Raw genomic sequence first — 24,091 nt, forward strand, 5'->3', positions numbered from 1 at the left:
TCTAATCGCAGTAGACTTTCAAATTGCCAGAAAAAATATGACATTTGATTTTGGGACTGTCAAAGCTGGAAGCATAATTTTCATTCGTCTGTGAGACGTCTTACCGTAAAGTACACCTATCTTAAACAAACCCACAACAATTACATACAAGGAAAAAAACAAAAAAAAAAAATTTGTAAACTTCCAATAGAAAACTTGTGTTGCGTTCTGGTTATACCGTGTTAACTTTTACCGTGTTAGCTTATACCGCGTTTGTATACCGAGTTTTTTCCCCCCCGATTGCCGTGTTATTGAAAATTTATTGTTGCTACGACACCGGCTTTTGATCGATTTGAACAATCTCGCAGTCTCTCCAAGTTTACATACGTTTCGCATCAGTTTTTTGAGAATTTTACGGCCGTAATATGAATAACTTGAATGCCAATGCCAGTGCCTTTATGTGGCACAATCCTTCGTCGCTGCAGACCCAGGCAGCGGTCCAGCAGCAGCAGCAGCAGCAACAGCAACAGCCAGTGCAACAGCAGCAGCAGCAAGCCGTGCAGCAGCAGCAGCAGCAGGCCGTGCAGCAGCAGTCGGTGGTGCAGCATGTGGCCACGGGGCAGCTGCTCCACGTGCCCGCCATGCCGCAGCAGCGCAAGTTTGGCAACAAGAGCAACTACAATTACGTGCAGAGCCAGGCGGGCGCCATGATGAGTCCCGGCACTCCCGGCGCCGGCGGAGGTAGTCCCATGGGCTCCTTTGGCAGCTCCCCTGGCCTGTATCGCAAGCGCTTTCCGATCAATGCATACAACACAGGCTGCTATCAGACCAATGGTAAGCACTAGCGATGGCTTCTTAGGTCGAAAGTATCGCATTTTTCTGTAGAAAATGTTCGTGGGGGAAAAACAAAATGGCTGCTGCCAATTTTCTTTTCTTCCTTGACATTTTGCAACAACAAAAACTCAAGAGTTGCCTAGGCCAATGTTTGTTTTGGTAGCTGCAACTCTAGTTGAAAATTTCTAGTTTAGAAAATTAGCTTTCTTCGCCTTAAATCGTAATTTTAACATTACAGAAAAGTAATAAGAATAGTCATGGATTTTATGCGATGGTTCTCTAGTCATTTTCTTATGCAATTTGAATATTTCTTTCTTTTATTTTTTGATATTTTATTGCCAATGTTATAAAATTGCATCCTTTTTGCAAGATGACTCTGCAAAATGAAGTGTCGCCTAGCAACAGCAACAGTGTTGTTAAGCTCTTTGTCAACACTATAACAGAGTCGTTACAGCTACAGTGTTGTACAATTGAAAGCTATAAAGTCAACATAAACCCCATAATATCCTTAATCCTGTTACCCAACCCCTTTGCAACATTTGTCGCTAAACGCTGTTCAACACAGATGAATTATTCAAATTGAATTCTTGTACCACTCACTCACTGTTCGAATTGTTAAATACTATATATATCTATATATATTTATATATATATACTTTTTTTTTTGTGCCGTCTATTTAACGATTGCACAAATCATTAACCTTGTTTATTTTCCTTTTGTCTTTTCAGGTAAGTCGCTGTTTTCTATACCCGAAAATGTTGTTATGCTTGAGAGCCGTAAGTACATTTGAAACTAGAGCACATTTCAAACACGAGCACACACCACACTTATACCTCACACACACCACACTTATACCTCACACACACCCTCACTTACACTCGTGCAAACAAACCGAGCAAACAAATACACACGTACATCAACATTTGCAGATCGAATCAATCATACGTCCTGGGGGCCTCACTGAGTGGGAGTTTTTGTGATGAAATGTAAACGGCGAAATTAATTTCCCATTGAAATGGCAAGAGAGGAGGGAGCTGGTTCAGGGGGTACAAAGTTCAATTACAAAATAAAACAATGCATCTGGGCAAAAATGCAAAGATCAAAAGATGCTAGCGCCAAAAACAAAAAAAAATGTAAATTTGCATCTCTATGCGAAATTTATTTTCTGCCATTAATCAATTTCGCTGCTGCTGTTCCGTTCCGTTCGATTCGGTGCGGTGCGGTTCGATTTGGTTCTTATTTCAAGTTTCCTGGCCAGCGAAATGCAATTTACATTTTTATATATATATATATTTTTTTATTTTGTCTTCCATGAATTTTCAATTGCATTTCCTTGGCGCTTTTCTTTGTTTATATCTGAGCTCCATTAACATTTCTATAACGATGACGCTGCGTCGTCGTCCAAGATTTTCACGTTTCTCCTTTGGCAGTCGTTTAGGTTTTTCCTTATTTTTCCGTTGGTTGCGAGAACTATTTGCATAATTTTCAATGTCTGTAATTTTCATTCAAAACGTCCGATGATGTTGGCTTTATACATTTATCCTTTGAATTCATATATAGCCTTTAAAAAGGGTCTAAAGGTAGCATATCTCTGAATATATATAGGTTATCAGAATACTTTTCCTACTTTATTTTATATCCCAGATAATTGTAGTATTTAAAATGCTTTTAGTCCATTGATGTTATGGCTCATTTTCTTAATCGTCCAACGCCTCCTCCACCATCTTAAAAATATGAATATTTGTTCGGCCAAGCCATACAAATTTGCACCATAATTAAAATAAATGCTTTCAATGGCCAATAATTGCCAAATAAATTAATTTTAATTGCAAGCCAGCGGGTGGCAAGACGGCACAAAAACGGCTAAAAATATATTTCAAAGTGGCCAAATTTAAAGTCGTATAGAGAAAGTAAAGCGGTGGTCCGTTTGCTCTCGCATTTTCCGTATTTTCCTCTCTCTCTCTCTTTCTCTTCGGCATTTTATTTTTAAAAACGTTCCGCTTTTGAGGCTGCCCAATGCGAGCGGTGCCACGCCCACTGTTCGCGGCAGATGTCGCTTATTTGCAGGTGGGATGCCAAAGCCAAAGCCAAAGACGATGGCAAAACACTTAAAAATACATAAAAATACCAATGGTGGGAAAATGGAATGGGGATGTGTGTGCGTTTTCGTGACATATTTATGGTGACTGTGCTACCCAAGATTGTTTTCCATGGGATCAGCGGCCGAGTCACTCGAAGATTTATGTGGGCGTTCATTAAACGCAACGCACACATCCGTCCTGGCCGCCGCCGCCAATCACTTAGTTAATATGGCAAATGCCTTTGAATATTTGCATCTGCAGGGAGAAGACTTTCAGGGTTGCTGCCTGGGCAAACTTGACTTGTTTGTGTTTACTCGCAGTATCTCTCAGCTGCTGTTCCCCGTGTGTTGTCCCAAAAATAATATACTTCCATCCTCATATCCTCCTTATAGTGGCTTAATTTTCTGGCAGAGTGGGTGGCGTTTTATTTGCCTTTTGGGTCTGATTGTTGTGGCTTACTTTCGCTGATTGACAGCGCATTTCCAACGCTCTGTGTGTGTTTGCCTCTGTCTTGGCCAATATTTACTTGCCTAATGCAGTTCTCCTCGTAATTGCGGCTTAGTAATTGCTTTGCTGCTGCGGCAGCCGAAAATTAATTAAATTAATTTCCGTACTATTTCTCACGGAAATATTATATGGCAAATACACATAAAAACCTTTTCGTGTTGCTGTTTTTGGGACTGTCAGGCCGTAAATCTTGTGGTTTCAACCCAACCCTTAACTCGACCAAAAAAAGAGACATCTTCCCACAATAAATTCATAGTGAAATCCAATAATTTCGCTTGGAGGGGCAGAGATGTGGCTCATGATGATCATCATCATGTACAACAATAACCGGCAACCGCAGGCCGCCTGTCCAAAAATATAAATTGTGTGTTGCTCGCATTTTATGGTAATTCAATAAATTGAAAATGACAAATTGTGTCATGTTGCGGTCACTGGATTGGCAGACCAGAAAAGCCTCCAAAAAAACCCCTTGCGGCGTAGGGAATGCTGGGGATAATTAAATCTATGTTGGGCATCAATAAAAGTTGCAAATGGTTTTTAAAGTCGCTGCCAGGACGAAGCGCCAACGGCTGCAGCACTCTCTCTATCTCTGTTTCTCTCTCTGTGCACGGCACATCAATCAATCAAGGACGATCAATCAAATCGTTGTCAACAGCGGCGCACGCAGCTAACGATGAGTTCGATGTTGCCGCTGGCTGCTGTCGCTAGATGGCGTGTCGAACAAGAACAATGTCGTCGCCGGGTGAACTTTCCTCCACCCTCGAAAACATCCTGCCAAGGAGCCACTAGCCCCCCCCCCCCCCTAACGAGCGCTAATGGACACCAGTCCTGGCTGCTTCCGCCAGGAAACTATTGAGCCGAAATTGCAAAGGAGGATATGGTAACTTTGCCACTCCACGCAATATTGCGTCGATTATCTTCAATCAAAAGCTAGTGATTGATGACTGCGACGACTGGCTGGACGGCCGGCTATATCCGGTGGCGTGTGGTATGGGGTATTTTAAATTTCCCTCCGCCGAACTGAACCGCCTTAATGCCGGCCATTCATCAGCGTTGTCGGTATTAAACCCAAAAGCTTTATTATTTGCCATTTTGATTACTCTCGCAATTGATTCATTCGAAGGTAGGACAGGTTTGAAGCTCGTTTTTATTGCCATTTATGGGAGTACATTTGCATTTAAATTATGCTATATACTATAAAAAAGTTTCCTCCGCTTAAAATATATAGCTAATTTTCTTTCTTATGAACCATGAAGACGGCATTTGCTTAATTTATGCAGGACGCGGCGGCTGCTGCTGCTACTTTCCCCCACTTTTTTTTTTGTTGCCGCCGTAATAATTTGTAATTAATTTAGCAGCTGGCCCAACACGAGCTTCAGCAAGCACAAAATAATATTAAAAAAAAAGTAAAGTGGCAGCAACTTTTGGTGTAATTTTCCAAAGCAATTAATTGGACATTTTGCTAATGCGTTTGCCACTTGCACTTTTTTTTGTCCTCTATCCATCTTTCGCTTAGTGAAAGAATCGTGCAATTTGCCAAATTACAATATCTAAAATGTCCCCCAGCTGCACATCGCATATAGCACATAGCACATAGCACTTTGCCATGGCTCCATGGCTCTATTGGCTCTTTTTCCTTATTGTTTGTTATATTTTTATGGCATTATCGATTTTCGCTTTTCCACTGCTGATACCTTTTTTTTTTTTTTTTTGGGGCGGGGGGAGGGAAAACTAAACTTTATCAAAGCAAAAACTAAGTAACGTAAACGAATTTGTTATTAGAGAGAGCGTTGCTGCGCAATTCAAAGTCTGGGGGGGGGATAGTTTGGTTTTTGGGTATGAAATATCATAAATGCAGGGTCATATATTTACACATCGAGGAGAGCAGCGATTAGCGAGCTCCATTAACTAGAAAAACGCTTCAAAACGTCGCCTGCAACCGCCACCCACAGAGTCAATACATCAACCACAACAAACAAGCGACCACGGGAGGGAGGGTAGAAGGTGGAGGTGATAGCCAATGCGAGGTATGAGCTTGGCCAATAAAGTTTTCCAAAGTGTAGTAGTGCTCCTTCAAGCCAGCTTATGTCACATTGAGTATCCTCGGCTCTTGAAATGTCATTGAATGTATTTTAATACCCATTCCTTGGGGCAGAAAGGGTGTGCCAAGTCGGGAATCGAAAGGTATAGGAATTTTTCTAAGCTTACTTTTCCAAGAAACTTACTGGGTATTTCATAGTCTTAATCCTTTCCCCCGTGAACTTCCCACTCTTGACCGAATAGAGTTATTCGAGGGGGTCTAAAAACTCAAGAGAGCTCATGGCCAAGAACTCTCCAGCCGATAAGTGGGCGGATGAGTGGGTGTGACAGTGCGGACACTGATTGCACATGTGTTTGCATGCCATTAAAGCAACGGGGGAGGCCCCAATGTTTACCAATGCGATAATTAGGCGAAGCCCAGGCCAAGAGAGGCCAAAAGCAAAGGCCAAACTAAAGGCCAAGCCGTGCCAATTTGCCATGTACACACACGGGTGGGTTGTGTTGTGTGTGGGTGTGTGCTTCTGGCCTGTGTGTGATTATGAATTATATTATAAATCCCCACAAGCGTGGTCGCTATCGCTCCTGTGAAAACCCACCCAACTTGAATGCCATTTGGCGCTTCTAATTATGTTATCCTCGAATGTCCTTGCTTTTGTGTATTTGCTTGCGTTTCGTTGTTGTTTGCAAGACACAACAAATAAGCACAAACAAACAAACAGCAATTACATGCGTTTATATTATTCAAATCTGCCGTAAATGTAATTAAGCTCTGGAGAGTTGGGCGCAAAATTTATTTCCGCGCTCCAAGGTTGTCGTAAAAAAAATCCGCAATCCTTTTTTACTGTTGGCTTTGCTTATCGGTACTAATTTCTTTGGAGGAATGGAGGCCTGCGTAACGCATATAAATTGGCTCATTGCCGTGGGTTCTCGTCCTTGTCTCGGCGCTTCTTGATTTCTTTTTGATAAGCCCCTCCGCCATTTCCGTTTCCATTCGAATTCAGTTAAAGGCTTAAATCCGTGCGGCGAAAGTTCTGCTTTTTCTGTATTTTTTGTTGTATTTTTTTTTGGGGGACACATTAAAAACCAATCAGGCGCATTGTCACATAATCAACCCCCGCTGAGCATCGGAGTTTTCACAGAGCTTACATGCGACAGCGCACAGTGTGCTTTGCTTGCTTGCTTGCTTTTCTTTTTTCACAATCTTTTCTCCGCTCTACGATGATGATGATTATTTTTTATAAGCTCTAGCTGGTCTCCTCCTCCTACCGCCCTCTTCTGGGGTTCATCGTCGTCGTTTGGCGCTATCATGTCACACACTGGGGGACAACTCTTTGCCAGCATAATAGTTTTGCTTATGAAAACAAATTCAATTTCGAAGCTGCTTATGGAAATGTTTATGCAAGACGTGAGAGCAAACTGTGCGCAGCGCGGGGGAAAATTAATGTCACATGACGGAGCGAGCTGGGGAAAAACAGGGGGAAGAAAATGCTGGGCGTGGCAGTGGATGCAACCAGATAAACGGGACAGTGGCAGCAGCAGCAGCATCACAACTCTTGGCATATTTTGCAAGTACAGTTGAGCTCGCTCTCCCAAGTTGACTCGTAACAAATTGAAAATCATTGAACACTCGGGGAAGAAGGAAGGGATGCCACTCTGAGCTGAAAAATATTGTAGCATACATTTAAGCAAATTGCAATTAAGGTGAACGACGACGATATGGCAAGGGGAATACATTTTGTTTGTTTGTTTGCCAGCCATTACCTTGTTCATTGGACCGAGTCTCTCTCGTATCCCATACCCTCCTTTTCCCCATTTCCTGCTGACAAAGTGTGCCAATACGCCACAAAGTATGCAACAATTTGCAGCATAAATACTTTGTGTTCCATCTGCTGCGCCTGCACCTGCACCCTCTCACCCGCTCCCATATGAGCGTGCTTTTATTTGTCTAGCTTTTGGTATCCCCAACCCCACGCAGAGGCTGAGTTTTAATGGATTTCTGTGCAGCCCGCTTTGTGGTTTGGTTCGGCGGTTGAAGTGCATTCTTTGTTGCGGGATCCTTGCATTTTTCTTTACTATTTGTGTCCTTTGTACTGGCACTGTTGCTACCTACCAATACTGTGTTAAATTTCCATCTATATGTTTAGTCCAATTTGTGTGAGGTGGCACAAAACTTTCCCTAATTGCACGAGCCAACAAAGCACTTAATCGCGACACACGTGTCGTATACGTAATCCACACAGCAAACATTTTCTGTATGCAAATGACTGCGGTTGCCGTGGCACACACCGCACACACACACACTAACTTAAAGCTCCATAAAAACGGAAACTAAACTCCAACTTCCGCCGAACCAGCGCACATAATCTAAAATAATTTGTGCGCGCTGAAAATTTACACCTTCTCAATTTTCCAGCGCTCCTTTTCGACGCCTTGCGTGTGAAGCATTTTCCAGCAATTGCATGCAACAATTCTCCCCGAAATGCTTAAACATTTTAGGCACGCTTCCGACGACGTCCAGCCAGGGGCGTGAATTTTCTTTTCTTCTAGTTTTGGGAGGCGAGAACCCAAGACTTGATTTTTCGGGGGCGGGAGGAAGGCAGCTGCTGCTGGGGAGGTTCGTCGCCAATTTCGCTTGGCCGGCGTCACGCATACGCCCCGTGTTGTTGCGGGAAATCAGCAAGGGCCGTGAATTTCAATTAAAGCCCAAGCAGCGGGAGCACTTGAAATGAATAACTATGTTTTCCGTTTGGGCAGTGTGGGTGTTTGTGTGTGTGATGGCTCCGGGCCATCCAAGGTTTATTCCAAATTGCTATTGACTATAGGTTATATCGAAGGCTATTCGTCGGGGGCGGCGCAACCCAAACATTTTCGTTTCGCAAACCGCTCGAAGGATTATTTACTTATGGCCAAGTTGGGTGAATTGAAACGTGCCTAGCCAAGTTTTAGCAACTTGGCGAACGCTTTAAAGTTCGCACGTAAATTCCGAAACGGATTAAGGGCTTGTGAAAAATTGCATCAATTTGTGTTGTTTGCATGGGACGCGAAAAAACAGCGGACGACAGCTCTAAACTAACAGCCAGCATAAAAATGCCAGATTTTTTTCCCCCCTCTATACACAAACACACGCACACCTACTTGTTTTCGCTCCAACTCCTCTTATTCTGTGTCCAACTTCTCACCGCGTGTGTGTGTGTGTGTGTGTGGTGGATTTTTATGCAAATATTTTGTCAGGTAGCCCCAAAGTCCAAAATAAACTAGCCATGACGAGGACGACTCCCTGATGCGCAGCCACAGCTACCGGGGGATCGGGCTTTTGGGGATCCTGTGCTTTGGCTTTGCCAGAGCCTCGACGTGGTGCAACTAAATCAAATCAAAACAAAAACAGCTCTCCGCAATGGCAACTCGGGCAGCCATTTTGGCATAACAAGCGTCATGCAAATTGAGTTCCTGACGTGACTCCGTCACACTTGGCGAGTGATTAGGTTAGTGTGTGTGTTTGGCCAAGAAACTTGCCTCTCTTCTCATCTCTTTGACACTTTTAAAGTTAATTAAATGCCTGCGCGACGGCGACATTTTGACAGTTTTGTGCCTTTAATTGCAAGACGTCGTCAGATTTTTCGGGTATCCTATATCCCGAAGCTGTCGTCGTCGTCGTTTATTGTTTGCTCGCAGGAAAACGGGGCTAATACCAATACGAGAGGGAGCCATTTTCATGGCGCGCACAATGCAACCGCCATAAACCAAAACACAAAATGGAGGCCAGAACAGAGCCGGGAATAGCGTAGACCAATTTGGGCTCCATTTTTTTTCTGCGCCTGCCAAAAATTCAATTAACTTACATGCCAAACCACAGCCGGCATAAAAGAGGCACCACCATCATCGCCATGGCCATTGGCCTGGTGTCCCTCCTCCTCTTTCCATTGCCTTGATCCGGCGAAACCGCAGCCAAAAATGTCAGAGCTCGCCGTCCCTCTCTTGGTCTTTGGGATGTCTGTGAGTCGGGTTCTCGTGGTTTCCGTTTTCGGTTTTTGGGGTTTTGATATTAGAACGGGTTTTTGGGATTGCTCGCTCGCTCTCCTTCACATGCAATAACAACAATAACATAATATATATATTTTTGTTTAGCTTTAAGTTTTAGTTTTTAAAAACCCAAACAAACAATTGGCACAACTAAAAAAAAAACATATTTTTTCGTTTTTTTGTTTCTTTTCATTTATGATTTGCTTTCGCTTATTGTTGTTGTTGCATGCTTTGAATAACAAAACAAAAAAAAAAACACCAACACATGCACTAAAAACGCAGTTACACCACAACATCAACAACAACACCACCACCAACAACAACAACAACAACAAGTACCCCAACAACAACAACAACAACATCACCACCATCACCATCAACTAGTTGCCCCAGCTCAATCGCACAATCTTTGTCAATTTAAAGAGCCACCGCTATTGGGACCAGGCGCTGCCTTCCCGCCATTCGGAGCACCCGAATATCATACCACCACACCGGAGAACTGGAAGGGTGCCGCCATCCATCCCACCGGGCTGATGAAGGAGCCAGCCGGAGTTGTGCCCGGACGCAATGCTCCGGTGGCCTTCACACCGCAGGGCCAGGCTCAGGTGAGTATTTTTTTGTTTTTTTCCAGGAAGATGGAGAGGAGTAAAGGAGGATGAGTCTGCTGCTCAGTTGTAATTGTTATTCGTCCACAATTTCTGATCAAGACACTTTCGCCTTGCTTTCACTCTCTCCTACTGACCAAGACAGAATTTTAATTAACTCTCTTGTTGCTCTTCCTTCCTTCTGCTGCTGCTGCTGCTCCTTCAGGGTGCCGTCATGATGGTGTACGGCCTGGACCACGACACTTCCAACACGGATAAGCTCTTCAATTTGGTTTGCCTGTACGGCAATGTGGCAAGGGTAAGTTTGACCTTATATTTAAATGCTATTTAAATGGAAAACCCAAAAGATAAACAATATTCGATTTCATTTTGGTGGAGGCGTAATATGAAAGTAATTAAATATTTGACAACTGCCAATTGCAAGGCATTTAATCTGAAAAACATTTCCGATTTACGGTTAATAAATTTCCTCGAATTTGAATTGATTTATAGTATTTATGAGTGAGAATTCAAGTGGGAAAAGTGTATTTATTTTCCTTGTATGAAAACTGTCATATGCATTTTCCTAGAACAGAATTTATTTACTGGAAATATTTTAAAATACATTTCTATTCCATTAAATTGCTAAGTATGAAGCTCTTGGTCTTGTAACCTTTATGAAATTCAAGGAAAAACTTTTTTTAGGAATTGTAAAGCTTGTGAAATTATTTTAAATAAAATAGTTTTAGACATTTTCATTCCAAAAAACTGTTAGAAATGGATAACCTTTTTTGTTAACCTTCAGAAAACTCTACCAAAATGTCCTCTTAGCCTTAGCAAATTCCCACTAAAGCTTTTATAAGGATACTATATTTTTTAAAGCAAACTAAAGGATCCTTTTTAAATGCTCCTTAAACTCCCTGCACTTGAGGGAACACACTTGCCGTTATCATGCGGCCAAACCCTTTGCTTATGACCTTTTCGATTGTAAAAGAAAGCGAAGAAAGAAATATCCTCAACTTGCACTTAGCCAGAAAGCTGACAAAAAAAAAAAAGAAAAGAAAAGCCAGAGAAAAAAAAGGAAAATACGCATTTCATTGCCGCCGTTTTGCTTGGTCGTCAGCACTTTGCGGCGAAATATCGGCAGCAAGGAGAAAAAAAAGGTGTTTTTGAGTGGGGAATGCCAACCGCAAGAGCACTTTGTGTCTCTGTGTGCCATTTGTAAATGCGCAAATAAAACGAAAGGCAATAAAAGGACGAGGCCCGGCCAGACCAGGCCAGGACACACCAAAGTCCAACCTCATAGTAGGCCAGAAACACATTTAGATAAAGCGTTTTAGATTAATATCCAGCCTTCGCCGCCATGTGGGGACGACGCCTCGGGACAGCAATCAGTGCAGCGTCATCAGGTTTATCTATAGGGGCGTGGCACCACCTACTTTCCGAGTTTCCTTTAGCTTCTCGAGCTCCTCTTTATACCTTCTAACAATGGCAAAACGATTGGCAAGTCGCTTGTAAATCAAAACACGATGACGACCAAAAAAGAATCCATTAAAAAGCTGTGGCGAATGGCAATACGGAATGTGTGCTCATTGTTAGTCGCCGGGTCCGAAAGGAGGAAGCTCGCTTGGGGAGCATTTAGCGTAGTGCTGCGCAGCTATCTAAACGCTGGCCAAAAAGGAGAGAAGGAAGAAGAAAAAACCCACCTACCACCCGGAAAAACCGTTCGTTGAACAATGAGCTTGTGGGTAGCGACGCCACCACCGTTAACATCAAAGTCAAATGCTAAAAACTTCTTTGGCGTGTGCCAGAGCTTTCACTTTATTGCTACTATGATTCCGCCCTCCCCCACACTTTCCACATGTGTGTGTGTGTCCTTTGACAATTGCGCTCACCAAGGACAACGTGGAGGGTTCACTTCGCTCCCTGGCATGTTTTGTTTAGTTTATGTCTGTGATAAAGCGAGTCAAGGCGACTGGAGACCGCACGAACCACTTTCACTGCACACTGAAGTAGCCGGGCGAGCTGAAGAGTGGGTGGGGAGTATTACAAGAGGGGGTTATTCAATTTTTCAAAGGAGTCGTAGAACGCTTAGGAATTTCAATGTGCCCCATATACGAAGGCAAATGCCAGCAAATCATTTTAATGCTGCTTAGCTTTGTTTTCAAGTCGAAGAACTTGTAAAAGTAAGGTTTTTAATTCACTTTCAATCAAGAGTTTATTCTCTTAGTATTTATTTATTTAGGATTTTATATTTAAAAGGATCATTAACTAGATTTTATCTATAGAAACTGCCTTTAGCTATTGCCCTCCATTGGTCTATAATTTAACTGACCTTTGGCTTATTTTATTTCAGCCAATACACCATTCTACCATTACTATTATTTCTATTTCCTTTTTTTTTTGGTTTTGGTGGGAGCTCAGAGGGATGGCACGATAATTCAAGGCGCGGCTGCTTCCATTTAGTTCAGTTTCTTTCTGGGTCTGACACTTGCAATGGCGGTTAAAGGATGGCCAGAGGGCGGAATTTATTGCAAACTTCCTGTCCGAGACGGAAACTACTCATTAGCCATTAAAAATGATTATGCGCAAACATTATTCACTGGCCAAGCCGCAAACACACATTTCTTCAGTCCGGCTTTCGACTTTTTGCGGCTTAAAGCCACCCCTTTTCACCTCTCTCTCTTGCTCCGTTGTTCTGGCCAAGTTTTTCCTCTATCGCACATAGCATCCTTCTTCGGGCCGCTGCGCCTGTCGCTATGCAACTGTGAGTGAGTCGTCAGGGTGAAAAAGCCAGGACACAGGACTAGGACTGTGTGTGTGTGTGTGTGTGTGTTGCTGCCTCATTATAAAGTCGATGGTTGTGCACACTGATGTGCGATGTGCGATGCGTGATGCGTGGGGGCGGGTTTGTTTGGATGTATCTGCGAGTTTATGGGCCGACATGTTTGAATTGCGAATGAGAAATTGATGGCCACTCAATCAAAGTGCCGTTGCATGGGCTTCCTTGCCAGCCTCTTTTCCTCTTTTTCAATGGCCGTCGCCCCAAGTATGGGTGTTAATGGGATTCCCATGGGGCGCACCATTCGGGATCATGTCTTCCCTAAATTATGGATAAACGAAGCTTCAACCCGCCCTCACCCCAACATTCCAAGAGGCGGAAATACAAAGTATTCGATTTCAATAAGCCCAAGGATGGAAGGGTGGTGGAGTAGGCCCTAATAGGGTTTGGCATAAACATTCGGCTGGAAGGAATTTGATTAACCTGCCGAAAAATTGTGCCGGCTGAAATTTGAAGCTGGCCCCCGACAAGCTGTCAAGTATGTCCGGACTTTTTCAGCACCCAAGGGAAATTCGTTTGAATTGTTTGCATTTTGTGATTTGTAATTTGCACCGATACACTCTTGCTAAAAAGCAGTTTCCTTCCGTCGTCCTTCCGCCCGAATGAAGCAATCTGGTTAATTATTTCTGGAGCCAGGGCGATGAAGTCATCAGCAAATTGATTTTCAGGTTAAATGGCATGACAAAAATAGGCCAAAAGAGGGTGAGAGGGGGCAACAGCAGGGAAGCCGGAAAGGACCTCCTTTGGCAGAGGTTACGAAAAAGCCAACAAATGAAGAGTGTGTCTTTAAAGGCCAACAAAATACACGCACTCAATTAAATACGCATTAAAAAAACATTTGTATACAATGTGGGGTGGAAATCAGGTTTGGAAAATTGTGGAAAATGTAAGGGGGGGGGGGGGATTGGTGCTGATGGGAAGCATAGGTCAGCCATTGCTGCTGCTCTTTTGGAGCTGAGCGCGTGAGCAATTAAATCAAATGGCAGAGCAGACACCATGCCACATTGCACAACAAAGCGATCTCTGGCAAGAGGGTCGCATTTTAATTAACGCAGCGCCGCAGCAGGGAAGCAGCATGGATGGAGCAGGGATGGCCACTGGTAAGGACACGCGGGAGCAGAGCACAGCTCATTAGACACGCACCAAATGTTTGGCGCTGCTGCGGCGGCGGCGGCTACGGCGGCTGTTGACCAGCAGTGACCATTCAGCCATGAATCGCTCTTTGATTTGGCCAAAGGGAGAAGGCCCAAACGGGTCCCCAGTTTTATTTGCAGGATATGTATGTCTACACCTATAGAAAATTGCTAGAAATAATATTTATCCAGTTTTAGTAAATGAATAATAGAAGCTTTCATTAGCTCTTCACAATATTGATTAGAAATTGTTTTTTCCTCACAAAAATCGATTTCTTTTCTACATTTCTCTCAGTGTATCTGGCCAGCCTTATGTTTGCATGTTTGTAATTTCATTATCCTTTTGTTTCGAGGGATTTCAGGGGCTATCTGCCCGCTTTCTGCTTGACTGATTTATGGTCTATATTTATTTTTATACATTGTTTTATTTTTATGATTCGTTTCGTGTCTCGGTTTGGGTTTTGCGCTTGCCTATTCGATAAGCCTCATTTAGTTTTTATTTACTTTTTGGCCAAACCCTCCTCCCTCCTACCCTTCATACTCCATTCAGGCGTATTCATTTTGATTGCGTCCCACTTTAGGCACACACCATAAGCTCTGCAGTATCCCATCCACTATATGTATATACCATACATAGTTGAATGCGGATGTGTGTCCAGGGGGTTTGGTTTAATTATAAGCAAATTGTTTGCCCCATTTACACATGAACTGCCATTTCTCCCCTCCGTTTACCGCGGTGCCTTTTGTTTATTTTGAAATGTTTGCCAGCTCATTATACGTATAATTAGTTATACGAAGGACATGGGTGATATTTAAGAATTGAATAATTTATAAAATGGGCTTATAATTTTTCCAACAAGGTCTCTCGGGTCCCGCTTAAGGAAAATGAGTATCGATTTTGTACCCCCCACTTGTTGTTTACTGGTTAAAAACTGTGGAAACCACATGGCCTCGAATGGCTGGCAATTAGCTCTCTTGGCCAAGTGCCTGCAGTCATAATTAAGTTCGTTGTGACCCGAGACTGCACCAAAACCAAGCAGAAAATAAATCAAATTCGAATGGCAAAATTTTAGCAAATGCCAAGCTCACTTCTCAATGCGTGCAAAGAAAAAAGACCGACATCAATACGCCAAATTAAGGCATTTGGAAAACCAAATTGCAGCGACCGTCGCCCAATTTGGACAGGTGCTCAGTCTCTGCTTCTCTATTTCGCAGTTGCAATTGCGAAAACTCGTTTCGGTTCCCCTACTCTCCTTCTCCTCTGGGTTCAATGCCTGCCTACTGCCAGTGGCCAGCAAATTGATTTGAAAATGAACCACCAACCAACGGAACGAGTGAATGAACGTAGGAATTATCCAAGCCAAGCATTTCCATTGATTTTTCACTTTCTCTCCCGGCTCTTCGAGTTCGTTTTGTAATTATTGTTTGGGGAATTATTATAGTCAATTACGTTTATAACTCGGCAGATAGCTTTCAGCGAGGTGTGAAAGATTTCCAGTGGAAAAGCCAAGGCAATGGTTCATAAATTTCTATATTTTGTAACATGTGAATAGAAATAAATTGGGTTTTATAACGCAAAAAATATGCATAAACTTTACTCTTGAAAGAGAAAGGGAAATCATTTCATATATTTATATGATATATTCGAGGACTACTTCACGTCTCCGTCCTAATTCAATTAAAATCACTTGAAACTTTTTCGCTATTTCAGCAATAAACATTTCCCAGACTCTCATAGTAATACAAGAAAGTGTGTCTCGAATGACATTTCGAATATTTGTCAAGTGAAAATCACAGGCAATGATAATATTTTCAGCTATTTCTGGCGATTGGGCACGTACACGACTGACTTTGATGACCCAATAAGGGGGCGGAAAAGAGGCTATAACAATTGTGGGTGGAGGTGTAAACTCATATGTGACAAGGAGCAGCTAACACACACACAACACCTACATATACAATGAATTGAGAATTAAGGACGCCATTCTGTTATATAATTGCGTTTGAAGGAAATTTTAAATTGAATTGAATGAAAATGCGAAGCTCGGTTCCGCTCTGCTCCGCTTTGGTTTGCTCTGACTGGTTCCTCCGCCCGGCAGATTGGGTTAAAAGCAACAGAGATGACAGCGACAAGAGAATTCAATCAACCTGGCTCCCCTCGAGGGAGGGACACAAGGGTCACTGGGTAAACGAGGGTTCGAGGTGCCATAAAATGGGGCTGCTGGGGCATATAATTTAATTACACATTGAGGTGGACACACATGAAACCAGATTTAATGGATGCTGTGAATGTGAGAAATATGACATATTATCAGCCATTTAACCCTCCTCCCTCTCTCTTCTTTTACAGATCAAGTTCTTGAAGACCAAAGAGGGCACTGCCATGGTGCAAATGGGCGACTCCGTGGCCGTTGAGCGCTGCGTACAGCACTTGAACAACATTCCCGTGGGCACTGGAGGCAAAATACAGATTGCATTCTCTAAGCAGAATTTCCTATCCGAGGTGATCAACCCGTTCTTGCTGCCCGATCACACACCCAGCTTCAAGGAGTACACCGGCTCCAAGAACAATCGTTTCCTATCGCCGGCCCAGGCCAGCAAGAATCGCATTCAACCACCGAGCAAGGTATATAGTTAATCTTGTATTTGATATATAAAATTATAAAAATTTATTATTTCCTTACAGATTTTGCACTTTTTCAACACACCACCCGGCTTGACCGAGGACCAGCTTATTGGAATCTTCAATATCAAGGATGTGCCCGCCACATCGGTGCGTCTGTTCCCCTTGAAGACCGAGCGCTCGTCGTCTGGACTGATTGAATTCCCCAACATCTCGCAGGCTGTGTTGGCCATCATGAAGTGCAACCATCTGCCTATTGAGGGTAAAGGTGAGATAGTGTTGTGTTTAAGTGTTATTCAAAAGAAAAGAATGTCAAATTTATATGTGGCCACCACCGAAAACCAAACCAAACCAACCAACCAACCAATCCACTTACCAACCTTCCTCCAAACACAAAATTCTCTCTCTTTTTCGACCCAGAACACGCCCCAATAAGTAGGCAACATAAATTTTATTTTCTCCCCCCCCCCCCCCCCCCCAAAAAAAAACTCCCTGGCGAACGGCAGCCAAAAGTTTGGCAGCTATTTTCCATGGCCTTTCGACTTTTGCCTGTTTGCCTGTTGTGCAGCAGCAGCAGCCGCCGCACATCAAATTCACACCCCCCTAAAGCCCACACCCCAGCAGCACCACTTGTCCCCGCAAATGCAAACTTTAACCTCTTCTTGTTTCTTTGCCTGCTCTTTTTGTGGCCAAAAGAACTTTTTAGTTACGCGCTGGCTGCGTTGAAAATTTTAATTTGGTAATTAAGATAAACAATTTCAGTTTGCAGTTATTCATAAATGGGTTGCACCCCCTCCTGATTTCTAGCCTGCAGCAGCAGCGTTTCGCTAACAATTAGTCCCAAGACTCGCCCGGCTCGGTTACAAATGGGTTGACGACCGATATAAACTTTTCGCATAAATATTTCAGCAGCCGGAGAGCAGCCAGTCAGCCAGCCCCAAGCGAATTATACAATTCCGCAAATTTCACAAATTCCTAGGTTTTTATGAGCTTGTTTACATGGGCAATAGTCATTTGGCATTCAGAAGTAAAATAAGCGGCGCTTGACATTGGTGGCACACCTCAAAAACCGCTTATCGAAAAATAGCCACCTAGGGGGAGGGTTTTCTATGCTCATGCATAAATTGTCGATACATCCTCGATTTGATTTGGAGGGATGCTGCTCTCTCGAGAGCATGGTAAATAGTAATTAAAAGTGTAAAGAAGGCAAACACTGGCACATGCAAATGCACAAATGCAAATGGGGAATGCAAGTGCATGTCAATGTGGGTGTGGAATTATGGTGCAAGCAAATATATTGCTCTTTTCCCCACTTCCCATGTGTATATTATTATACACAAGGACTTGTGCCTTCTAGCTGAGTAAACCATTCAGTCAGGCTTTAATTCAGGCTCTTATTGCATTGCCCAATTCGTTTTAAATCCCTTACATCCTTCCCTTCCCTTCAACTCCTTGATTTCCTCACAATCGAAGACTCTTCCCTGCCGAATCAATAAAACGAAATTCAAGAATATACAACACTTATACACTATACTACACAATATATATAACTTAATGAATATATACATATATATCCCATATGTACTTGTTTTTGTGAAGGAACCACATTGCTTTATATACGTTTTATGCCTGCTCTCTCCCCTCTCCCCGCACAGGCACCAAGTTCCCCTTCATCATGAAGCTGTGCTTCTCCTCGTCAAAGAGCATGAATGGGGCCTGGAACAATGCGACCAGCGAGGGCATGGTCGAGAAGGAGAACGAGGTCGATGCCAAGGTGGACATCTACAATTGAGATTTGATAACGATTGTGTAAGCAAGCAAACGACACCTGGCTTAACTATCACACAATGCAGAACCATATATAAACCCAAGAAGAAGAAGAGAAGAAGAAGGAGCACTCGTCGACTGACAAGCAGGATAACAAACAAGAAATATGCAAAAAGACAACAACACAAACATAACAACTAGCAGCTTTTCCAACTGATCGACTAACTTGATAATGGCTTACACATTCGACTCAACATCATCCACAGGAAAGAACGCTGAGGCAGCAGCTGATTATGGCAAATTGATTACAATTAATTGAGGCAACAGCAGATAAACAACTAATTAACAATTAACGTAACACATTAGAGGGCAACAGTGCGACAGATATAGCCCACGCATCGCAAACGCATGTAACTTTTCTACGAGCCATTTTTGCATAGACAATTCAGCTAATTAGTATGACAATGCAGCCTATGTACGATATGGCCTCGTTTAAAAGCCACACAGGATAATGATGAACACACCCTTTCATTACATGCCCCTCCCCCCATTATATTACATGCGTTTGTGTGGCAACAACAACAACAACACAACATGCAAAATAATACAAAAGTAAACAAATTGAATTGTTATTAATTGTTATAAAGACGATGAAAATGCATTAGGACTTTCTCACACAAAAAAAAGCAAAAAGAAATCCCAACCAATTGTAAACTATGTAATGCTTAATTGATACAAAAATCACATACAAAAATAAACCAAAAACAAGAATAAAAATGATTAAAATTTAAAAGGAAACCATATGTTAGAGTAACAACTAAAGAAATTCTGATCTGACCTTCCCATCCTACAATTCCCTCTCCCCCCTGGCAGACTTCTTCTGTATAGTTATATATTGTAATATGATTTGGAATTCGGATACAAGTATATTTATGCAACAAAAAGAAACATTTCTTTGGACAATATTTCGACAAGTATTCGGGCGTGAGAAAAAGTCTTAACAAAACAAAAAATATTTATTGTGTAAATTAAAACCAAAAATTTAGCAATTTTAAATAAAATTTATTAATTTTAGTTATGCAAAACAAAAAAAAAACAATTAAAAACAAACGAAACAAACTTGCAGCAGCAGTTGATTTTAAAATTTCTTACTTTAACGAATATTTAAAACAATGGATAGATGGAATAAAAACTTGCACAAGCCAATGTTTTTACTAATTAAAACAAAACCAGAAAAAGACAAGACGATAAACATAATTTTTGTGCTTAATTTACAAAGTTAAAAAAAAAGGCATAAATTTATATGTAATGAGCTGTATTTGTATTTACATTAAAATTAATTTTAATTTACACTAAATGTAAAAAGCGAAAATAACTAAACAAAAAAATACACAAGCTAAGGCAAAGAAAACCTACAAGAAAATATTTAGTTAAGTGCAAATCGAAGAGAGGAGAGCATCTAGAGCATAGTTAAGGCAGCATCGTTCAGCAAAACATACAACAAACAAAACAACATATTTTTGAGGCGTTTTAAAAATTAGAATTGACAGAGCCAAACATTTCAGAACTCCAAGTGAAGGTTAGCAAAGCAAAGCTACTACTAAAGATGTTGATGGTGAGATGAGGGCGTATTGCAAATGCGTATAAAAGTAGGCGAAATGAAATGAAAAATACGAGAAAAAGAATTCAAATATCAGCAATAAAGCAACGGCAACAACACCATATCAAAGGCGTATGTTAGATTACCTATAATAATAACGAAATTAACTTGTATAAAAAAAGATGCAAATAATGTAAAACGATCAGAAGAGATAACCCATGAGTTCACTTGAGTTGTATGATTTTATATATATATCTATATATATATATTTACATTTGTTTTTATTGCAAATCAACGAATACACACAAGACACAAACACACACCAACACACACAATGCTAGGGCCGCTAAACGAATTTTCTTCACTTTTCCCCCCGTAGTTCACCGCTTGGCACACGATCGTTAGTTAGGCTTCCTCCCATTCATATATCATATTCATTTAATGCTATCAACTAAACTAAAACTAAACCTACATATATGTGCAATTTGGGCTTTAAACGATTCTTCGTTTGTTCTATTTAATTTATTGCAATTTTTCTCATTTCGTCAACTAGTTCGTGTAATTATTTCAAGTGTCTTTTACAGTCTTAGTTATTATGTAAATTGTTTTTTAATCCTTAACTTGTAAAATATATATTCATGCTAAAGATTAAGTATTATTGTACTTAATTTTAAATGATTAACATGGTTTAATGACACACGAAACGGGAACTAATTATACATACAACAAAGGCAAACAAAATCTCGTTAATAATTAATTATTAAATATTAATTTGTAAGAAGATAAAGCAACAACGATCTTGAAGCTCCTAATTAGATCATAAAACGGATCAATAAACCAACTACTATAATACAAAATAATATATAATATAAAATACATAACAAAAACAAACACTTGGTAGCTATTTAATTTACAAATATACAAATATACGAATTATAATCAGAATTTTTATTGTTAATAGTTTTATTCGACACACTTGACACAATTGATTTTGTGTTTATATTTTTCATATCTTTAATTTTGTATGCGTAAAATAGAGACAAAAAAATATATATTTATATATTTGGCTGGTGGCGACTTCAGTTTGAATATATAAAGACGTAAACATATATATTTATGCGTGTATTTATATATGATTTGTTTTATTTAATATTTAAATTCTGTTGTTATTTTTTAAGCCCAGAGTTTGTAACATGCGCGCTCATTTTTTGATATAAATATATATATATATAATTATGTAAAAGTATCTGGCAGTTGCATTTTTATTTTAATCATCTAAACACAAACACACCATCATCATTCATCATTATTGTCGAAGTTTTTTGTACATTCGAATAGGAATTGAAGCGTGACAAATAACTTGCTTTTGAAACTATAGAGAACTCGCAGAGCATTTAAGGCAAAGTGTATAGTTTAAAAGCATCCTAAACGCACATCCGATTCATTTACTTTATGTGGGCATAAACAAACAGCAACTAATGAAGAGTAAACCCTAACTAAATTATATGCCAAATAATCTATAGTGTTATCCTGAATTTTGAACATATCAAAATTTTGAAGAATTCAAATGTAAGGCCCTGAGTTTTGAAATTATACAATTTAGGCATTATTAATGTGTAAAACAAGAAAAGACCCCCAAGCACTTTTCAATATTAAAAACAAAAAAAAAAAACTGCAAACAGACATAATCCCTACAATCCTTAACGAAAACGCCAATAAGAATTGTATGTAAGCATATAGAAAAAAACAAAAATAAATAACAAAACCCAAGGATAGATTTAAGACTTAATTTATAATAAGAAATTACTTTAAAGTATTATTTAAAAGAAAAACACAATTTAAAAAAAAAAAATGGAAAACAATTCGATAACTAGGAAAATTTTTTGATTTCCTTTGCTCTTTTTTTCTGAAATCGAAATTTAGCAAGAAAATAAACTCTAGTAGCAATTATTTAAATTTAATTTAAACGCATTCGAAATTAAAATTAAAATAAAAGCAAAAATTAGACAAATTTCGTTAAAACAATTTTGTTGAATTGAAACAATCAATTGAAGAGATAAATCATTTAAAGGTTGTCCAACGACAGAGACAAGAAGGCCTTCCGAGTCCGCTGGCTTTTGCTAATTGCTAATTGCTAATTGCATGTCCTTTTACGTAGCAGTTCCTTTATTATGCGTTCCCCATTACGTTTTGAATTACGTTTGCAATTGCCTCGTAGTTTTCAACTCCAATAAAAATCAAATGCGCATGGGGTACAAGGTAGGTGCTGTGTTTATAAGAAACAACTCACGATTTTCTTGAACTTGTCCACACACCCAATCCAAAATTGGTTCATTATTCGAAGCCCCAGCCCGGGGGCAGGTCCCATTTGGAGTGTAATTTCAACCGATATTCGTCTTAGTTCGTCTTATCGAGACACCAAAAACTACACAAATGGACCAGTTTATTCAATACTGAATTGACAACCACCAAGAATCAAAACAAAAACGAGAAACAAAATGAAATTATTAAAATTTGTGAAACCGTCCAATTATGAAACAGCAACAACAGCGACACAGACCACACCACACCACACACACACACACACGAACGAGTTGAAAACTGGGTACATTAAATACTTTAACGAGAGAGGGAGAACCGCCTGAACGAACTGTGTGGTTCTTAAGTGTCTTTCACTGAGCTTTATAACTGCGACGAGCGCCTTGGGTTCTCGCTTTTCAACCTATTTTTCCCCCCGTTTTCCATGCCGCAACCCACATGCTTGCCAATTTGCTAGAAAAACCAACCACACACACACACGGATCCAGTGAGAGAAAGGAGAGCTATAGCTTTTGTGTTTGCTACAATCGTTTTCTATTTGAATTTGATACAACCCCGAGAGGCAAATGAGAAACACTAAACAAAACAAGAACTTTGTACACCGAAACGAATTCATAATAATCTAGAGTGCATGTGCATAACGAGAACATAGAATAACAACTAAAGGATAAACAAAAACCAAACAAAAAAAAAAAAAACAAAACAAAAAAACTATGAAATCGAAAAACGAAAAAATAAATGAACAAAAATGAGCAACTACAACTATATTCTTATAGGCTTATAGTTTATACTTACATACACACATACAAATACTTATATACATAAATATTTATATATAAATATATATATATATATATATATCAGAGATCATAACATACATAGTAATACGACACCACATCCACATACATACATAACATATATACATTCGAGTATAGTTTTTAATAAAAAAAGAAAGGTCGGCGCGAGTCAATTTTAAAAGCAAGAAAAAATTCTTAAAAATACCAAATTACCAAGCGCAAATATTAACAAAAAGTTACTTTGACGTTATGAGTAATGCAATTACATGTATGAGAAGCGAATACTTACATAATTACACCACAAATTACACCCACTACACACACTGGGCACAGACACCGACACAGACAAGCAAACAGACACTAATACAGACACAGACACAGAGACAGACCAAGGACGAAGGCAAGTTTTAGAGGGGCGTAGAAAAGAACGGACAACTGCATAGTGTAGTCGTACGCGTAATTACTGGTGATAATTTTGAAAAAAAAAAATCTAATACAAATCAAATAATATGTGTAATTTTAACATAAGCAAATGCTAGCACGTTTGAATTTCCAATAGATGTCTATTATGTATTTAGAGGCGTATACATACATACATATATATTGACGATTCCTTATATAATACACGCGTACATACCTAAAATGTCTTAGTGTGTGTGCAAGTGCAAGTGCAAGTATGTAAAAACGTAAGCCGCAAATGCAACGTAAACGTAACGAAATTGCAAGAAACGAAATTCGATGAGATTTGAGAGACTCAGAGAGAGAGAGTAAGATCATTTCCCCACGTACAAGTATTAGTGAATTAGGCCTGGCATTTAGCAGACATTATTTAGAACCAACCCTCCTCATGCAGCCCCCCTCCAGCAGAAACACAGGAGTCCTAAATAATTTATTAGCAATTTAAAGCTTCCACATCTGCGGACAATTGCATACTTTCAGGCTCCAAGTAGTATGTATGTGTGTG

The 24,091-nt window shown here is 40.4% G+C and overlaps 1 protein-coding gene across 17 annotated transcripts in view; it reads left to right on the forward strand.

Annotated features, from left to right (window-relative positions):
- The window catches only part of sm (heterogeneous nuclear ribonucleoprotein L), a 114,593-nt gene extending 94,731 nt beyond the window's left edge, over positions 1 to 19,862 (forward strand). For 9 of the 17 annotated variants that reach the window (XM_070284670.1, XM_070284673.1, XM_070284672.1 and 6 more), the window contains 6 exons: positions 1,543 to 1,590; positions 9,886 to 10,067; positions 10,273 to 10,365; positions 16,372 to 16,647; positions 16,708 to 16,912; positions 18,300 to 19,862. In XM_070284670.1, coding sequence (XP_070140771.1) covers positions 1,543 to 1,590; positions 9,886 to 10,067; positions 10,273 to 10,365; positions 16,372 to 16,647; positions 16,708 to 16,912; positions 18,300 to 18,436 — 941 coding nt within the window. In that variant the 3' untranslated portion in view covers positions 18,437 to 19,862. Of the gene's footprint in view, positions 1 to 73; positions 814 to 1,542; positions 1,591 to 9,885; positions 10,068 to 10,272; positions 10,366 to 16,371; positions 16,648 to 16,707; positions 16,913 to 18,299 lie in introns of those variants that run through there. The other 8 variants (XM_070284675.1, XM_070284676.1, XM_070284677.1 and 5 more) reach the window with 2 other exon arrangements.
- The last annotated feature ends 4,229 nt before the right edge of the window (positions 19,863 to 24,091 follow it).

The sequence above is a fragment of the Drosophila kikkawai genome, chromosome 2R (genome assembly GCF_030179895.1).
Source record: "Drosophila kikkawai strain 14028-0561.14 chromosome 2R, DkikHiC1v2, whole genome shotgun sequence".
Lineage (NCBI taxonomy): Eukaryota > Metazoa > Arthropoda > Insecta > Diptera > Drosophilidae > Drosophila > Drosophila kikkawai.